The 20,446-nt window shown below is 33.7% G+C and overlaps 1 protein-coding gene across 2 annotated transcripts; it reads left to right on the forward strand.

Moving 5' to 3' along the window:
• The first annotated feature begins 13,856 nt into the window (after positions 1-13,856).
• Positions 13,857-16,943, forward strand: LOC120330674 (uncharacterized). 2 transcript variants are annotated; one of them, XM_039397560.2, is made up of 3 exons: positions 13,857-15,280; positions 15,432-15,652; positions 15,980-16,943. In XM_039397560.2, exons 1-3 carry the CDS (start codon positions 15,190-15,192, stop codon positions 16,184-16,186), a joined length of 519 nt encoding a protein of 172 aa, XP_039253494.2. In that variant the 5' UTR covers positions 13,857-15,189; the 3' UTR covers positions 16,187-16,943. The 2 variants fall into 2 exon arrangements, with proteins under 2 accessions (XP_039253494.2, XP_039253493.2); XM_039397559.2 differs by having other exon boundaries at positions 13,862-15,280; positions 15,420-15,652.
• Positions 16,944-20,446: the final 3,503 nt, after the last annotated feature.

Here is a 20,446-nt window from a genome sequence, read left to right on the forward strand (position 1 = left end):
CGAAGTAATTTGGTCATCAAAATTCAAGCGTTTCGAATAAAAATCCGGCGAGAACAAATCAAGACCGAGCAACTGACCGAAAGCTTGCGAAACAGTCTTTCCCAAACTGCTCATAAGAGCGAACGGTCAAGTCTTTGTGACGTAACAATGACAATCAACAAGCGTGACGAGACAAGATGCCACAAAACTGGTGGATTAGGAATGGAATTCTTGAAAATTTTGGGGGGGGGCCATGGCCCCTCTGGCCCCCCCCCCCCCCTGGCTACGCCTATGCATGGAAGTTAGTCTTTAATAGGTGTGGAAAGAGGACCACATCCGTTACTTTCTTAATTAGCATAACATTGTGACTTGTTTTCTCTTGCAGTCAGTAAAGCCTAAATTGTTTATCTGATTGTCATTATAGTCTTATATAACATTGTAAAAGTATTACCTGATAAATAATATTTTTTTATGTACTTTTGAACTTTGCTTGATTGGTTCACTCAACTATTAGACTACGGTACTTGACTCTTCTTAGTTTTGCTGTTTCATGTCTTGTAGTCTATCTAGTTTCCCACTGTGAATGTTGATACTAGGTTACATTCGTTTCGAATGACTGTTCTGGAATATCTTTCACATTTTGATATTTCATGTCTTCCCTGATTTTATATTTCCTGTAACGTTATGTGAAGCCCTGACTCCAGCTGCCAATCACTAGATCCCATTAACAGGTACCTCAATTCCTTTCTAGCATAAAGGTATGGTTTATTCGTTGGTGATCCTGTTGTCGCCCTCAGCAAACCATGGGTTCCACTGTAACCAATAACCATGCGCCATCAGAATTTGACATTTATTGCCCATTGTTAGCTAATGGGCATCACAATAGTATTGTTGTGATACAATCCACTAACGCCATCTCCATGGCTACCGAATTAGTGGTGTTCGGAGTTGTCTTTCTTTTGTTGAAGCCTAAGTGACTATTATAGTCACTTTGATTAAAGCGACCGATTGCTGGTTACAGCAGAACGTCTCGAGATATTTTATGTATTTTTTCCTCAATTTATTTAAACTTAGTTCGTTTTTTTGTTTTTGTTTTTTATACTATAGTGTTAGACTTATTTTATTTTATAGGTGCCGCTGCTCGATAACCAGTATTGGTTTCTCGCGTCTCCTTCACCCTGAAATATGGCCAATTTATAATTTAATTTATTGCAATTTGTATGTTTGTGCCTATTTTAAGTATGGTGAGAAATAAACTACTGATTACTGATTCGGATCAGACTTGGAACTTTTGCAAGTCAAAGCGGGATGACGACTTTTATGGTGAACTTAGTGATCTTTCAAAGAAAAAATAGGATGGACGTCAATCCATTTCCTAAGGGGAGAGGAAGAACTAATTACAAGCATATTCTTTCGGACGAGGGAGTGTGTTATACTAAAGCGATATCGGTCACCGGGATATTATTTAGCACGTTCTTTGTACAAATGATCACCCTCTCTGGCTATGGCCGGTAGCAACTGAAAGATTTCTCCTATTTATCGTTTCCGTCTGTTAGCGAGTCGTAGGTGAATTCTTCCTCGTAACTCTCACTTCGAAATTAATGTTAATAAATTTGATCTTGCGTTTTAATGCGCCGTGATTTGAATTAATGAAAAAAATTTGTGTAGGGAGTTTGAAAAGAAGGTCTTAAATTAGCGTATAACAGTCCTTTTATGACTATTATTGAATTGTGAAGTAGGTCAACCTATCGCTCAAAATAGCGGGATGCCGACTTTTATAGTGAATTTGTGTAATCTTTCAAAGCAAAAATAGGATGAAGAAACATGACGTCAATCCATATCGGTGACCCGGGATGTTATTTAGCACGTGCTTTGTACAAATGACCACCTCTCTGGCTATGGCCGATAGTAACTAATATCGATTGCTGTGTGTGTTAATCGTTGTCTGTTGGATGGAAGGAGTAACAAAAATGTGTGAGGCATTGCTGTTCACGGAAAGGAGTACTGTTCGCAACTGACACGGTTGGTTTGATTGCACGAAGTTTTGTTCGCGACAGGTGTGCTTACCAGGTGTCCTTTGTTTCCGATGAATTTGCTTGTTTAAACAAGGGTTTAAACGAAACTCGGTTAATAGAAAGGCACCTCTTTAATTCGCAATATTAACCAAAGAAGCGCTTTTTCGAGTATCTACGCTGTTTAAAAAGAATTTAAACAGAAACTAGGGCACCTAACTTGCAAAAACCGGCAAAAGCACTTTCGCACTTTTATTTCAACTGTGAAGCACTTTCGCACTCATAATTTCCTTGAAGTTAACACTAACTTTCGAATGTTACACATCTCGGGTTAAAATACTATCGCTCACCGTAGGCAATTCCGAATTGGAAAGATTCCTGCCCTACAAAAATGGAGTAGCTTTTTACGCATCCGTGGCTTATTGTGGAGAGCATTGTTCGATCCGGAAAGCTTATAAGTACGTTGTATAAAAGGCATATGGCCCGGTAACAAACTCTTACGTGACCGTCCATCTGTCTACCACTACATCAAACACAACCAGGGTATTTTTGTTTCTTTCATGTGAAATTCGGTCGCGGGCCGCAGTTTGCCGACCCTTGGTATATGGGATGACTGAATTTTGATAAGTGTAGTTAAAACAGAGTCTTAATACAGGTATCCGATTTGATTTTAAAAACCATGAGCGTTTCAGGAGTGCAAATAATTCTAGTTATAAGGAGTCAATCAGTTTTCCAGTCACCTCTGTAATCTATTCTATAGGTCATTTGGATAAAAATGAAACATAAAGTTTAACATTTGTTTTTATTGCACCGGCTCAGTGATATAGTATATATAAGATAAGTTGGTCACAACGCTGTAGGCTGTAGCATTGGCCAATTTAAGCATTGGCCAAAGTCGGAAAAGTTGTTACGTGCTTATCATGAGAACCTGAATGCTATTTGCAAAATGTATAGGTACTTCTGTAGCATGCTCTGGAAGTAGGTTATCACGGAAAAGCTATATTTCATTAGGTAAAGTCATTGTGTGTGTCCATTCTTTTGAATACCGTGTTTCCCCGAAAAAGGAGGCAGGGTCTTATTTCAATTTTCTTTCAAAAACAACACTAGGGTTTATTTTGGGGGGACGTCTTATTTTCATTTATTAAAAAAATTACAGAGTGGAAAATTATGAGATTTTCAAATATATATACAAAATATGGAACCTGATATCCATTTACCTATAAATAACACGTTTTTCTCTCACGCGTTGTAGATTAATCATTTAAAACGTGTAGGAGAGACTACTTGCTATCAACTAGGTCAAAAAAAACTTTGCGCTATAGGCAAGGTCGTATTTTAAGGCGAGGGCTTATATCAAAATCATTTTTAAAATCCAGGCAAGTCTTATTTTCGGGGAAACAAGGTAGTCTGATAGTTAGTTATATTGAGCATTACAATTAAAAAAACGGTTCTGTAGGTTTTATCACATACTTGTATATTCAAATAATGATATTGTATTATGGGAGATAACTGGAAACTTAGAAGATAAGATTAAATATATACTTGCTTTTTATATACAGAACTAGTATGCAGGTCAGAAGAACAGGTCAGTCATATTTCATGCAAAATGCGCCGCCTGCAATTTAAAAGCGATCTCAGAGTCTACCTGTTTTGACAGTTTATTTATTATAACCAAAAACTATGGCTTCAAGAGACTAAAAACACATCTTAACCCAGATTAACACATAATTAGATTAAGTCACTGAGTATAGCCGAACTTAATCGGATCACAGCTCGTGACTAATAGAGTGGGACGGGACCTCCTGAAGTAGGCGAACAACCCGAACTCAGGTTGTGTACCAGGTTAGGGTTCAGGTTATGCAACATCTTAGTGCGCATACTTCAGGAGCACCATGAAACGGATGCAATCAAACCCAGCCCAGCTATTCGGAAAAGTCAAAGTAGTTTCAGTGGGCCTTATTACATGTCCACTGGAACCGGTCCAGCAGACTACAAAAGATACTATTTCACTCTTCAGCCGTATGCGCGATATTTCAAGTTCAACCTTTCGGTCAGGGAGGTCTGGAAGTGAGCTCTTGCTCAATTGCTTCGTCGTGCTACTCGAGGAATCGTCGTTACTCACGTTGATCGGAAGGGGTACGGAAGTTGTTTTCTGTTTCATTTCCGGTAAGTCAGTTGCTTTTTTTAGCGAATAAAAATTTCATTTACACCATGCCAAGTTCATTTTAAAACTTGTTCACATCTATTGTGTTGCTGTTTGACATAAGTTTAAAATACCGGTACCGTAAATATATACCACTACTAGATGTCCAAATCCGCTCGCCGTATAATAAACAAACAAAGGCGATGTTGCACCTCCAAGTGGCGGGCGTCACGGTTGGTTTTGTTCAGACTAGATGCTTAACGACGACGACGCTCCTGCATCACAGCTCGAAAACTAGCCCTGTTCATTGATGACTGATCGAAATATTTGCTGAAGGACGAAGAAATTCGATAAAAATGAACAAATAATTGTGAAAATGAAGACACAGTCTGTCTTGCAAATGACCAGGATGATGTGACAACTTCCTTGTCGAAAGAAAGCAAGGCATCAAAAATGCGATGCATTGCAAAAAATGTCAGTCAGATGTAGGTAAAGTGGTGACGAAAATGAATACTTTGCACTTTATATAAAAAAAAAAACGCTTAGCAGCACAGCATTTTGGTCTCACTCCATCTCAAGTATTGTAGCTTTCACAGAAGTTTTTTCTCCACTTGACCTATAATCAGGGCTGCCACAACGTCTTATTTTTAGAATTTGTCCTTATTTTGAAGGTCTTTGTTTTAGAAAATGCGCACTGCAGCTTTTGTGAATGTGACAACAATCTGGAATGCATAGGTAGAGCAGCAATTTCTGTTAACAATGCAACCCAGAAACACAAGGCTCTGCTCAAGAAATTAATCAAACCAATCTATAAATAACTTTTTCAAGAGTCAATGATTATACAAAGGCTATCTCAACACATGCAAGCAGCTGAAATTTATTTCCATCATCACATCATTGAACATCCGACACTCGATATAAAAGAAAAATATTTTCAAATCAATATGAGCGAATACCTATTTAACAATGTAACTGAATGTCAAGATGTAACAACACTACTTGAGAAAGTATTCAAAAAATTTGAGCAGCCAAAATAATAACAAGATGGACAATAGGACTCATGGAATACGAAACCAATTGAAGAAACACAGCAGCTAGAACGAAGATTAAGATGTATGTGATTACAGTCAAGTTTCCGTACTCCTGAAGTATGCGTACCAAGAAAGGAGGACACCGGAACATAGTATGTGTACCACGTTAGGGTTAGGCCAAAATGTCCTTATTTTAGTTCTATTACGAGTTCGAGGACTAACCAAGTGAGTTTTGTAGTATTTGTACCTAAAAGTATGGCCTAACTTGGTACACATACTATGTTCCGCTGTCCGTCATTTGGTACACGTATTTCTGGAGTACCCAAGTTTTTTTCTCAATAATCCATAGGAATACAAATTATTAATTTAATTACTAATGTGAATAAACACTGAATATCGAGTTATATTAATAGTGGTATTGATGTTTTTTAAGGCTTTGGGAGTGGTTCTTAGCTGGAGTAAAAAGGCAATTTAGGTTCTATCACGTGGACATTGCTACATATTTCGTTTTCTTTGCTGCTTTACAATCAACTGGAGCAACGATGGATTCCCAGCCCCGCAACTTGCAAAATATGCATCTATTAAACTGAAAATCTTTTTGCGATTCATTCAATATTTAGGGTGAGGACCTACGGACATAGCTGAAGATTTTGAAGGGGGGGAGGGGGGGTCTGAAATCTTTAATTGACAAGTTAGACCAAAACACCTAGCAGGTCTGATCGCAAATGTTAGTTTATAATAGTCCCGATGGTCTAACTCTAAAACGCCACGAAAAATTTATATGTATGATATAGTAGAACAATTTAGAAGACTTTTATCTCACACTTAAAGGGGACAGATGTTTGGTCTAATATGGTATATCACATGTTGAAGGTACCAGTATTTGAAGCCCTTCATACGCTGGAGAAGCAATGAAATGTTGTTGCTTTTTAAATATGACTACAGAATATGTTGCATGTAGCTGTATAGCATTTATTTTGTTAAAAAATCCTTGAGCTAATCACCTGTTGTAGACTTCCAGTGTGTAAAATAATTTATGAAATTTTAGCTGATCTACTGCAGTCTTTTGTCTTCAGATGTTTCAGAGAGTAGTAGTAGATTTCCGTTTTGGAGGGAAGCCACGTCAGGAGTGCTGTTGCATATGTCAAAAAAGGTATTTTGCAGTTTGCAAAACTTGGCGTTGCTTCAAATTCAGACATCTCCGAAATCCTAGCAACAGATGCAGGAAGAACCTACAAAGAAAAATTTCCCCGGTTCATCTGTTATCAAGCTATTGAGTTAAACATGTTGGTCTGTTAGTTTACATGGCTGTTTTTTTAGACATATCTTCATAAATTCCCTCTAGATGTGTTTCCATGCCAAAACCCCATCTGGTGACAGCAAATCATTCTTCAAAAGTGAGTTTCGAGACGTCTGCAATAATTTATATTTTAGTTACGATATTTTGAAATAAATTGCCCACAACGATTGAACCTTGTCTACCATCTAAGCATGTATGTGTTTATATATAAGTATAACAGCCACTTCGACAAAGTATTATTCGAAACAAAAATGTAAATACCCCACAAAACAAATTGGAGTTAATAAAATGTAACGGTTCCAGGAGAAATATTAATGCATTCAATAAATGTGGTGGATTTTGCAGTAGCAAGAAAGTTATTGCTATTGATCACAAATCAATAATTTAAAAACACTCGACAAATAATTCAAAACTTTTTGGCACATCTAAAATTATAAATATATATATATGTTGAAGCCATGTTTAGATAATGGCAATAATAGGTATCCAATTTATGTGAATAAGGTTATTAGTACCAGCCTGAAATCAAGCAAAATGGATTATCATGGCAAACGCAAAACACCTCTCATGTTGTAATATGCAGCTGGTGACTTCGTATACAATGACAGAATGAGTTTGGGAAAAATTATCAAGATCAGTGGAACTCCATCATAAAACACTAATTAATTGAAGTTGAAATATGTGTGTTTAATTTATGTTTTTCATACAGACGTCACAATTTTAATCACCCATCAGTCAATTTATATTCTTGCTTACTGCTTTGATCACACAGCATAAATCCTCACACTGCAACTTTTTTATGATCCGAAAATACACATATCTCTTATCAAAATTTATATTCCTTGACAAATCATTACTGTATTGGGTACCTATAAGAACATTTACAACTTACTCTTTTTTATGCTGAACAATCGTAGCACAAAGCGGCTCTCTACTAGACTACACCTACTCATGGGAGCTTTAAAAGTGAATTTAAAATCTTACTGTCAATGTGCTTTTGAGTGCTGAACTGGTCCTAGGGCCTTCCCACTCAATTGATTGTTCCTCTATTTCGTTTTGTAATCTGCATTCTATCAGTTCTATAGTCAAGTATATCGTGTAATAATCCATGTGCACAACTAACTTGAATATATATATATTTTTTTCAATGGGATAATATAATAAAATATAACCAAAAGTATATAACCATTCGAGCAATCATAAGATAAATAATCCAATATTCATTTTTCATATGTCTATTCTATTCCATCAGTGTTTGAGGACGAGGTGTTGATCGCATCGGCATACAATTCATCAATTTTTAGTATATTGAATTATATTATGTACAATAAAAGTAAAAAATTAAATATATTAGACATGTTCATTTTTATACATACTAAATTTATACACACTTGATTTATAGTTCAAATACAATTCCTTAGTATTTCAAATTCTCTGACAAAATTTGGTGATTTCCTATTTTTTTCAATGTTGAGTCTGTAAGTAATTGCAGTTTTTATTTGTTTGATAAATAAGTGCTGATTAGGGGGACTACCTTCGAATATAACAGAATTTCTTTAAATCCATATTTTATATCTAGTGATTGAAATTAAATAAACAATAATATCTAAATCTCGTCTTGTAATGTTGGAATGTAACAAATAGCTTAAATCCAATAAAACACAAGATTCATAATCTTTCAAAAGTCTGGCATTATTTAATTTCCTATCAGTATTTTCCATAAAATCAAAAACATAATCAAAATATTCACAACTCATAAATAGATGGCTAACAAATTATGGTTCTTTTCCACATAACACACACATATCATTTCCTGCAATATTTCTTATTCCAGGTTTTGTTTTTACTGGTAAAATATCCCACATTAACTTGAAATTAAAGGTTTTCATATAGTTTGCCAAAATATTATTATGAATATTCTCACATGCAATATTTAAATTACAATTGCGTAGAAAAATTAATCTATCCCCACTAATAGAAATAACAATTTTTTTATAAATAGTTTTATGCATACCTTCATTTATATCTGTACTACTTATGTTATGTTTTCTCAAAAATTCTAATATTAATCTATACTCACTTTGAGGACAAAATCTATGTAAACATGTATTTTTAGTTCTAATCCCCCAAAATGTACTAAGTTGTTGTCCAATATTGTATTCAACAAAGGACATACAAATATGATTGTAGTCCTCATTATAATCACATTCTCTAGCTTTATAATATTCCAAGACACTAATTATGTACATGCACATTGTAAAAATGGGTATGTTAATAATATCATAACCCCCCAAATTTTTTGGTTTGCACAAATTCCCTATTTTCAGTATGCTTCTTCCATTGAATACAAATTTTTCCACCATGTCATTCACCCTTTTTCCTATAGTATTCGGCATCGGAAATAATCTATAAATAATAGATAATGGATTTTGTGAATACTGTTGGGACCTTCAGTTCAATTGGACAGGATTATCAAACTAGCGATATTCAATTTTATTCTGTATGCTTCTTGTCCGATGATTCTCAAACTGCGCCGCGCCACACTAGTGCAGTGGTAAATTTTTCTTGGAGGTTTTTTATTTAGGGGAAAATCAATTGTGTTTAGTCCGTTAAAATTTAGTATAAATTATCTAACGTTTAAATCTAACGTTTAGACTAAGTTAAATAATATAATAAGGAAAAGTCTTTTTAAAAAGCACGTTCATTAATACGTGAATAGACAGTTCGAGAAACGAGTAGGCATTATGTAAGGGAGATTACATTTAGTATGGTCATTGTTGCTTCGGGACCAGAGGATCACCCACCAAATTTTGAGCTTTGTTTTCACAAGTAAGCAAATATGCTTACGATTCCTTTTCATTAATTGGGTTTAAAGTCATCAAAATAATATTGGCATTCAGATTTTTATTTCTTCGCTAATGGAATTGCTGCCCCGGAAGATAATAAAATAAGATCGAGAACTATTGAAACTGACGCTTGGCAACGAAAGGACCTCGTTCTCGTTTCAAATACAGATTCATCCATCAAAATTGAAGCTTATATAATTTAAAAACTTTGTTTTGTAATAAGTCTGGTACAATTTTTTTTAACTGTGTATTGGAAAAAATTGAAGAACTACTGTTTAGTTAGTTATTCGCTTACAGGAACGCAGAAGTGAATCATACGCAAGAAGTACTGTATTCCTCTTTGTCTTCTCCCACCAACTGAATATTCCATTAGTATTTTAAATGTTTATATCGCGCTGACTTTTCGGTTTAAAGCAGCTGGAAGTCAATCATTTAATCGGGAAATGGATAAACTGCTCGGTAATGCAACCAAACCGGAAGTATAAATCATTTTGATAGCTGTTGTACAATTCCGATAAAATAAATAACAGAATATACGTATACCGTTTGACCGGAAATCTGTCTTATCGGCAGATCATGATGTGACCTCATTTGACCGAACTGATAAGTCTTGTACCATAATTAGTTTTGCAAATTGGGTAGGAAATCACTACTCTGCGATTCTGGTGCGAAGTTGGCTCAGTGTAAGAACACGTAACCTTTACCCTTTTTTTAACAGTATTTGAAATTCAAACTTTGATGACACGTTCACATACGAAGATCTTGTTTTAGCAACGCCATCAATACACAAGTCAATTACTTTCATGACCCTAGGGCCAAGTTGGCGTAAGCTTTGTCTTAAATTGAAGAATGAACGTGACGTGCTTCATTTTTTGTAATGTCACGATTGGGTAGTCGTTTTGTCCAGTTAATTGACAGCAGCATTGCAGTGAATATCGAGACAAACTAGAGTCGTTTACCCCCCCCCCCCCCCCCCATTTCTGCATAGCCCGAGGAGTAAAAAGTTACATCACACCTGATTGTTCATTGGCAGATATGCATGATCTATGGTGGTATAACAATTTCCCGCCATTGAAGAATATTTTTGAAAACTATGATTTGTTATATATATTATTTGTTATCATAATGAGCATTTGGATGATTTCTCTGAAGTTCTGGATTTATATGTATTTTCGTTATCATTGTCAAATTTAAAGACTCTCTTGTAGTCTGAAAAGACACAACCATTAGTTTATTTTACCATCTCGGTGAATCGATTGCCAAACAAAACAATATTCAATAAAATTTCGAATTCTAAAAGCAGAGTTCAAAAAAGCATGTATTTATAGAGTTTGCTTCGCCTTGATATTTTTTCCCGTTTTTCCCATTTAATATAATGCCTTTGGGGAAATCGATTTTGATCACTGGAATACAAAATTATTTCATTAGGAAGCACATGATAGTGACAAATTACTTGTCGTCAGAACATTGTCTCTTCATAATATCAATCAATAACCGTGTACTTAATAATATCTCAATCTGACTTTAATGCTCCAAAAATAAATTTTCAAATCGAACATCCCTATATAAAAAAGTGATCGTCCCACAATTCAGTTTTTAAGATCAAGATTATGATGGCAGTTTGCTCTTACGAATGGAACGCTTTAGATATCTTGAAAATACAATTTGAAGTAAGTCTAAGGAAGAGGAATACATTGATGATTTTGTAAATAACTTTTTACGCTATCATAATTCGTTTAATTAATATTTTTTTTTATCTGTTCAACTATTTATTAAACTGTTGTAATGATTGGTAAATATTGTTTAAAAAGATAGGTTAGTCAATAGTTTATTTATCAATGCAACAAGAATACGTTTAAACGAAAAGATGCTTCACAATCTGGAAGTTTAGGTCATTCCAGAATGCACGGCAAGCTGCGTGTCCTAATAACAAAATTTCACTCGAACAACCGTGTGTTAAGATACAGTCAGTGTGTAGCAACTTTTCCCTACATGTGTAAATTTCGTAGGCTATGTTAGTCACCAAGTTTTGTACATCTCCTGAAACGTTTTAGACTTAAAAAGCAATCCAAACGTAACACATCAGTTTGAAAGCAAATAAATTTTGATTAATTTGTAATTGTGACCCGTGTTCCCCAAAATAGCATTTTCACATATTAATATCCTATCTTCACTTGAAATTTATATAAATTTTCGCATAATTGAGAAAGGCAAATTTCACATGCACTCATCTTAAAAATAAATGGGTTAGGGTTATAGCCAGGGTTGCCATCGATATGAACCCAAAAATAAGGACATCAGGGAAACATAATTATAGAATAACAAAGAACGAAATGTTATAAACAAAATGTGATCATGCCAGTGCGACTCATGTTAAATCATACTTTGCACTATAAAGGATTTGCTCCAGCAGTTCTTTATTCATAGAAACTATCTGTTCTATCTCAGTTTTGATTTCAAGTTACACGAACTGATTTTTGCCGGTAGGCTATTGTTTTGTCATTGTGTCAATTAATTTGCTGTTATTATGTAATGAGAGCGCGTAGCAAACAATGAGGTTGTAAAATAGCATTTCTAGCAAATCAATATTCGAATTGACCGATCTAAGTGCCAGGTATAAGAACCCTTCACTCATAAAATAAGGGCACATGTCAATATAAGGACATTTCTTAGAAATAAACACAAAATTAATTTCTAAGACAAAGACTTTCGAAATAAGGATAAATCTTAGAAATAAGGACGTTATGGCATCCCTGGTTATAGCCAACAAACGTCTCTTTATTGCTTGGAAATCCGATTAATTCACCAAATGTTATTTAGGGTACAACGAAAGTTTATTACTTCGTGCAACCAAAAGATTATATTCTGCTTTTTGATTCACAAATATCGAAAGATTTCGAGATTAATTTTGATACATCTAATTAAGTCAGGCCTTCGGGGTAAACAACTTGTAAGCTGTGGTTTCAATCATGTCTACAGATAGAAACAATTTCAATAACAATACTGAAGATTCGTCTTTCATTTCACGCAATTCAACCCGAAATTAAATAACATCTTGCAATTCTTCGTATTGAAAATACGCGGTGAAATCGGTACATACTATTGAAAAAATTAATTAATTATCTGTTACTTTACAAAGCATGAATATCGCATGTTATAAACGCGTGGAGATACTTTTTCTGTAAATGTCACAGTATAACTATAATTATCAATACCATTTATTTCGATCGTTAAAAAATTGTGTGTCAATCAAATACACTTACAGCATTGTTTAATTACTTTAGGATGCGCTTTGGCACGAGACAGTAATTTCATGTTGACGATGGCACTAAATCAATTTGATTCATGGTTGAAAATATTTGATTTATGATAGTTGAAATGGCTGACATAACGGAAAGGTCACACATGATTATGTAATAACTCGTATCTCTCAATATTCTGATTATTGTTTTCTCAATTTTATTGATTTATTTATTCTATTACATTTTCGTAAATTGAACCGTAATTTTGGTATTTATTAAGAACGTTTGATGGTAACATATTAACCGATTGCTTTATACCAATAAAGCAAAACAGACTGACTTCAGCATATTTATTTTATTAAAAAACAACTTAGATTAGGTTCGGATAAGCTATAAATACTTAATACAGACGTCAATCAAATGTAATGCACGTTTTGTAATATAAATTATACTAGGTTGCTTAATGGATTAATAAATCGTCATGATTACTACTTTTTTTAATCGAATCGAAACTTCATTTAATAATAGCGAATCATTGTAAACCACTGACTAAATTTGTTTATACATTTGTTCTTTTTTCCCACATAAAGAAGTTATACATTGATTGATACTTCAGCAAAAACTACAGAAATAAATCATAGTACTTAATCCATTTATTGCTAATATAGCAATGAAAATGACTGCACAGAATGATTGCATAAAAGCCAATTTTACGCGTATACGGGAGAAAATATCCGGTTTGATGTATCATGCTTCACTAAATGTGATCGTTTATTTTGATAACAGTTTCTCCCAATGTCATACATTCACGAGACGCAATTCCTAAAGGATCTTGTGTTTCCAAAGTTTGATAAAGTTAAGTGCAATAGATGACATTATACATAACTCAAATCTGGGAGTACAGTTGAAACTCAACTTTATTGTAAAGTAAATATAAACTAATTACGTCAGTATAGGATCACGCAAAATTCTTCATAGTTTACGATTCATTTTTATATCATATTATTATAATTATTGATATTATCAACCGAACCCAAGTCACATCCATTATATGAAAAATCGATTCGCAATTTTTATTACTCATAATAATATTAAAAGTCATCACAATATTGTGTCATAATGGTATTGAGTAATAAATATTAAAGAGAATTTCATAAATTTTCATTCGAAGCTGAATTATATGCTAATAAAATTATATAAAAATTTGGACGATGTACACAGATTGAAAATATTGCATTTAATATAAAAAGGTAAACATGTTTATAAGATTCAAATTGATTCTACGTCAACATAGAAGTTGAAAGTTTACGTTTTATATTCAGGCTTGTGATGACGCCATGGTAATGCCTACCTCTGAGTCATATTCAACTAACTGAAACCAAAAACTATCTTTAGTATATAGTAGTTCGAACTATGTTTTTGTGAAAATGATCGATATTTTTTTATTATTCATAACAGGTGAAAAACAATGCTCTCCCATAATTTCACAAGCTACCGCTAGTTTTTTTTTTGGAATGCGTGAGTGGTTGTTTGCCACAAAAGTGCGAGAAAATTCCTTGTATGGCTCAAGTCATTCGCCGCATGTTTGTGGAATCTCTATAAATGCGCTACACTGTGGTGAACTAATTCACATGTCTTGATAAATGGTAAGTAAGACATGTTGCATGTTGGAGCTTGTCAGGACAACTCATTCAAAGTGGAATTAGCTGACTACCAATATGATCTTCGGATGTGGAATGAGTGGCGGGGCATTGTGATTGAGTACTATTAAAAATGCGCTTCTATTGATATCAGTAATTTATCAGCCGTATTATGCCTATCAACATTCGTAATACTAATTTCCGAGTTTTTGACGAGGTCCGTATCGTGTCATCACGCATTTCTGCACTCAGTGTTGGGCACTGTTTGAATTAATGGTTTGTTGATATTTTCGAAATTTTAGGCATATTTGTATTGATCAGTGAGGGATGTATAAGTATCTTTGTAGAAGTTCAATTCATTGAAAAGTGACTCCAGTCACGTAGCTTTGCTTTAGAATATTTTAAAATGTGATAGTGAGATGTTTACGATAAAAAATTCTATGTTAAGGAAGATTTGTCTTAGGTGTAAACAAGCAATGTAGGAAGAAATGCAACGCTCGATGCCTCACGTAGTATCTCAAATACGAATGTTGGAAACACGATCAAAACATAATTGTTCAATTGTTGTAACTTATTCGTTAAAAATCAATTCTGCCACCTATAGGCGCCATTGAACAACGCAGTTACGGGTTTGTGCAAGGAGATTCAATAAATACTGAAATAGCAACAAATTTTTTTTATAATAAAGAAAATTACACACCGAAGTCATTGGGGAGAAATTGAATTGTGAAAAATTCTTCAAAAGCATCAGACGATGCGCTTAAATATAGTTTAAGTTCGATTTGTTATGGAAATGTGTTTCATAACTTAATCCCTGCAAAGAGAAATTCCCGTTTGTGCAGGTTTGATGCAAACCGGTTCCGTAAGTACGTAGATCGTTGTATTTTGTGGGCTTCATTGTGTTTACCCAAAATATACACCTGTTATTTAATTAATTCTCAGAACAAACTATTAATATAAAAACTATTTTAATAAGCAGTATCTGAATTAAAAAATATGAAGATGATATCAAGTTTGATATTTGTAATATTGACGTCCTTCATATCAGTCACTTCAGCATCGTCTCTGAGAAATGTGTTTCCTGCAGGTAAATATTAACTATGCTCTATTATTAGCATATATTGTAATGCGTATATGAATCCTAATAATATGATGAGGCAATTTTCATAATTTGTTTATTATCAACGCATTCACTAATTTATGCGCTTCAATCTAATCTCTTCTAGTTGCTCTCCCAGCTGATGAGTTCTGTCCGTTGAGTTGCAAAGGATCTTGTTATTATCAAATTAAACGCATTGTGCCATATGAATGGTCTGGGGCCAATGACGAATGTGAAAAACTACAAGAAAATGGCCATCTTGCCAATATTTACAATTATGAATGTTACACGGAGATTCGGGCACACCTGGTTCAAGTTCGCAGCAGAGGCGAAATTTTGATTGGCATGAAATTTTTCAAGGTATGATATAATGGTTAAATTTTGACACAAATGATCGAAAAAACTAATTCTAAATAAAACGACTGTAAAGTCATTAATCTCATCTCTAAAATCTTAACTGATCCAAGTTGACGAAATGTATGAAACATGTCCAATTCCCAATTAAAATATTCCTAATCAATTTTCATGTCATAATATGTTAAAAACAATGGAAAAAGTGGATGTTATTATGTATGAATAAAGCTTAATTACCTCAATTTTTCAATGCGAATGTAAACATTATAAAATCGGTGTGAGTTGACAATATTGTAACAAAGTTGATGTAATATTCATATTACATTATTGCAGGCAGCAAACAATCCAAGCAACAAAATCAATCTCTTCAGGAGTAAAAAACAAATTACTGTTCCTAAGTGGTACCGACGAAGACCCAACCGAATTGGACAAACAGAAATGACTTTGCTCGTCGGTCAAAACACGAAATTTAGTGGGATGAGAAACGTCCTCGACGAATCAAAACACACACAAATTTTGTGCGAAATACAAAAGAAATAGGAATAATATTGATGCTGTTGTGCAGCCGTGTTGTCGAAAATATCAAATTAACGAGCATTCTGCAGTTAATTTAAATCGAACATCTCCTGCATATCGAATCTAGTGCATTGTTCACTTTTTTTTTTGGTTTTATGTAAAATAGTACTGTGCCCAACATATTTAATGGCTTGATTCATAGGTTATCCCAGTGCCGTCCATGTTTAAAAAATACTTTTGAGAAGTGTTATTACTTTCGGGAATAACACATTCTATTGATCTAAAATATGAAAGTATTTTTGACCGCTTTTTATAAAGCGTTTCACTCATTTTTTCCATTAGCTTTGAAGGTAACGAAATCTGTTTTGTTTCGATATGGTTCAAGCAATAGCACCCCGTATGATGCCTGATGCTTTATTTATTTCATTATCACAGTAAGATAACTTATAATTTAAAAACATTTTTTTCCTATGTTAATCATCAAGTAAACGAGGGTGACAACATTGTATAAATTTATAGTTAAAGTTTTGATTACATCACTTAACTAACATGCTTATTTTTCGGATATTTATTTATCGTTTTTGAAAATTATTGCTGTCACGACTGAAGCAAGTTGTTCCCTGTCATACATTTGTGTGTGTATATTCATATTATTTATTGTTATGTGCATTATAATGTAATTCATTTAACACATGCTATTTTGCTATATGCGAACTATATAATCTTCAATAAATTCTAGCCTAGAACTTTTAAATAAAGAAATACTAAATTAAAAAAAAAATGTTCGAAGTGAATTGAATTGACCAAAGCAGTTGAATGGGACATGAGTCGCAAAACACAGGAGTTAATCAAAGACAGGTTGAATTCGTGTGGTCTCAGCAGATTAAGATGTCGTTTAAAATACGTTTTCGATGTTCAACAAAAACAATATTGACAGTAATTCAACATGTTGAAGAGTTGGAATGGCTTAGTTTCAAGGTATTTTTTCGTGGTTGCCATGACGTTTCAAATTCGAACGTCATAACGTAAAAATGCGGATAATTGAAAACATGATAGTTTCCGTTCCAGTACAAAGCGAGAAATATTACAATTGCAAACAACACTGCATATACAGCGTGCAAGCAGGTGCGTAATATTGCTAACTAACTAGTGGTAATCAAGAATAATATTAAAAAGGGAACAGGTTCGTGCATAGGAAAAAACGAGATAAAACATTTGATTGTAAACGGAGTAGTTTAGGCGCAAAATAATTTTCCCGTGTTAGTATTATGCAGATACCTAGTTTAGAAAGAACATTTGCTACTGGGCGAGAAAGTGTGGATTGCGTGGGCGCTACAATGACCAGTCCAAGTCAAATTCTATATATCTGATGTGGCAACAGAGTAAGGTCACATGTTTCAGGACATTGTGCTCAATAAGGTGTTCTTACTCAACTTAATACATAACATCATCCAATTTATGAATATGATACGTTTTAAATAAATGGTATATTATAGTTCAAATTCAGTAAAATATATGATTTATATTTATTTACTTCGAAACTGCCACAAGATGCCCAATTTCGATGACGTCATCACACACAAAATATGAATCCCATAGAGCTCAAAAAATTTTTGAAATAAATAAGCGTAATAGCCTTCATAATGAAAAATACGTAATAGCAGAACGATCCATATGTCCATTTGGTGTCCAATACTATATACGTCATTTGCACATATAAATTCTTATGCGTAGTAAATGATATTCAACTTGAAGAGAAATGACAAATTGATTAAATTTGAGCAATCTTGATCGAACTGCTGACAACAGTAAATCAGTTTCATCATTGGGTATTGTCGGGTTATTTTCGTAATGTTTACTTTAGAATTTTATATCATGTGACGAGCTCGATTTTTAACATAACCAAAACAGGTGAAGTCATGACTGGTCATTTACCATTTATGGGTAATTCCCAATTGAAATATTCCTAATTAATTTTCATGTCATAATATGTTAAAAACAATGGAAAAAGTGGATGTTATTATGTATGAATAAAGCTTATTTACCTCAATTTTTCAATGCGAATGTAAACATTATAAAATCGGTGTGAGTTGACAATATTGTAACAAAGTTGATGTAATATTCATATTACATTATTGCAGGCAGCAAACAATCCAAGCAACAAAATCAATCTCTTCAGGAGTAAAAAACAAATTACTGTTCCTAAGTGGTACCGACGAAGACCCAACCGAATTGGACAAACAGAAATGACTTTGCTCGTCGGTCAAAACACGAAATTTAGTGGGATGAGAAACGTCCTCGACGAATCAAAACACACACAAAGTTTGTGCGAAATACAAAAGAAATAGGAATAATATTGATGCTGTTGTGCAGCCGTGTTGTCGAAAATATCAAATTAACGAGCATTCTGCAGTTAATTTAAATCGACCATCTCCTGCATATCGAATCTAGTGCATTGTTCATTTTTTTTTTTGGTTTTATGTAAAATAGTACTGTGCCCAACATATTTAATGGCTTGATTCATAGGTTATCCCAGTGCCGTCCGTGTTTAAAAAATACTTTTGAGAAGTGTTATTACTTTCGGGAATAACACATTCTATTGATCTAAAATATGAAAGTATTTTTGACCGCTTTTTATAAAGCGTTTCACTCATTTTTTCCATTAGCTTTGAAGGTAACGAAATCTGTTCTGTTTCGATATGGTTCAAGCAATAGCACCCCGTATGATGCCTGATGCTTTATTTATTTCATTATCACAGTAAGATAACTTATAATTTAAAAACATTTATTTCCTATGTTATTCATCAAGTAAACGAGAGTGACAACATTGTATAAATTTATAGTTAAAGTTTTGATTACATCACTTAACTAACATGCTTATTTTTCGGATATTTATTTATCGTTTTTGAAATTTATTGCTGTCACGACTGAAGCAAGTTGTTCCCTGTCATACATTTGTGTGTGTATATTCATATTATTTATTGTTATGTGCATTATAATGTAATTCATTTAACACATGCTATTTTGCTATATGCGAACTATATAATCTTCAATAAATTCTAGCCTAGAACTTTTAAATAAAGAAATACTAAATTAAAAAAAAATGTTCGGAGTGAATTGAATTGACCAAAGCAGTTGAATGGAACATGAGTCGCAAAACACAGGAGTTAATCAATAACAGGTTGAATTCGTGTGGTCTCAGCAGATTAAGATGTCGTTTAAAATACGTTTTCGATGTTCAACAAAAACAATATTGACAGTAATTCAACATGTTGAAGAGTTGGAATGGCTTAGTTCCAAGGTATTTTTTCGTGGTTGCCATGACGTTTCAAATTCGAACGTCATAACGTAAAAATGCGGATAATTGAAAACATGATAGTTTCCGTTCCAGTACAAAGCGAGAAATATTACAATTGCAAACAACACTGCATATACAGCGTGCAAGCAGGTGCGTAATATTGCTAACTAACTAGTGGTAATCAAGAATAATATTAAAAAGGGAACAGGTTCGTGCATAGGAAAAAACGGGATAAAACATTTGATTGTAAACGGAGTAGTTTAGGCGCAAAATAATTTTCCCGTGTTAGTATTATGCAGATACCTAGTTTAGAAAGAACATTTGCTACTGGGCGAGAAAGTGTGGATTGCGTGGGCGCTACAATGACCAGTCCAAGTCAAATTCTATATTCCTGATGTGGCAACAGAGTAAGGTCACATGTTTCAGGACATTGTGCTCAATTTGGTCTTCTTACTCAACTTAATACATAACATCATCCAATTTATGAATATGATACGTTTTAAATAAATGGTATATTATAGTTCAAATTCAGTAAACTATATGATTTATATTTATTTACTTCGAAACTGCCACAAGATGCCCAATTTCGATGACGTCATCGCACACAAAATATGAATCCCATAGAGCTCAAAAAATTTTTGAAATAAATAAGCGTAATAGCCTTCATAATGAAAAAATACGTAAGAGCAGAACGATCCATGTTCATTTGGTGTCCAATACTATATACGTCATTTGCACATATAAATTCTTATGCGTAGTAAATGATATTCAACTTGAAGAGAAATGACAAATTGATTAAATTTGAGCAATCTTGATCGAACTGCTGACAACAGTAAATCAGTTTCATCATTGGGTGTTGTCGGGTTATTTTCGTAATGTTTACTTTAGAATTTTATATCATGTGACGAGCTCGATTTTTAACATAACCAAAACAGGTGAAGTCATGACTGGTCATTTACCATTTATGGGTAAGTCTCCAAATCGTG

The sequence above is a fragment of the Styela clava genome, chromosome 6 (genome assembly GCF_964204865.1).
Source record: "Styela clava chromosome 6, kaStyClav1.hap1.2, whole genome shotgun sequence".
NCBI classification, from domain to species: Eukaryota; Metazoa; Chordata; class Ascidiacea; order Stolidobranchia; family Styelidae; genus Styela; species Styela clava.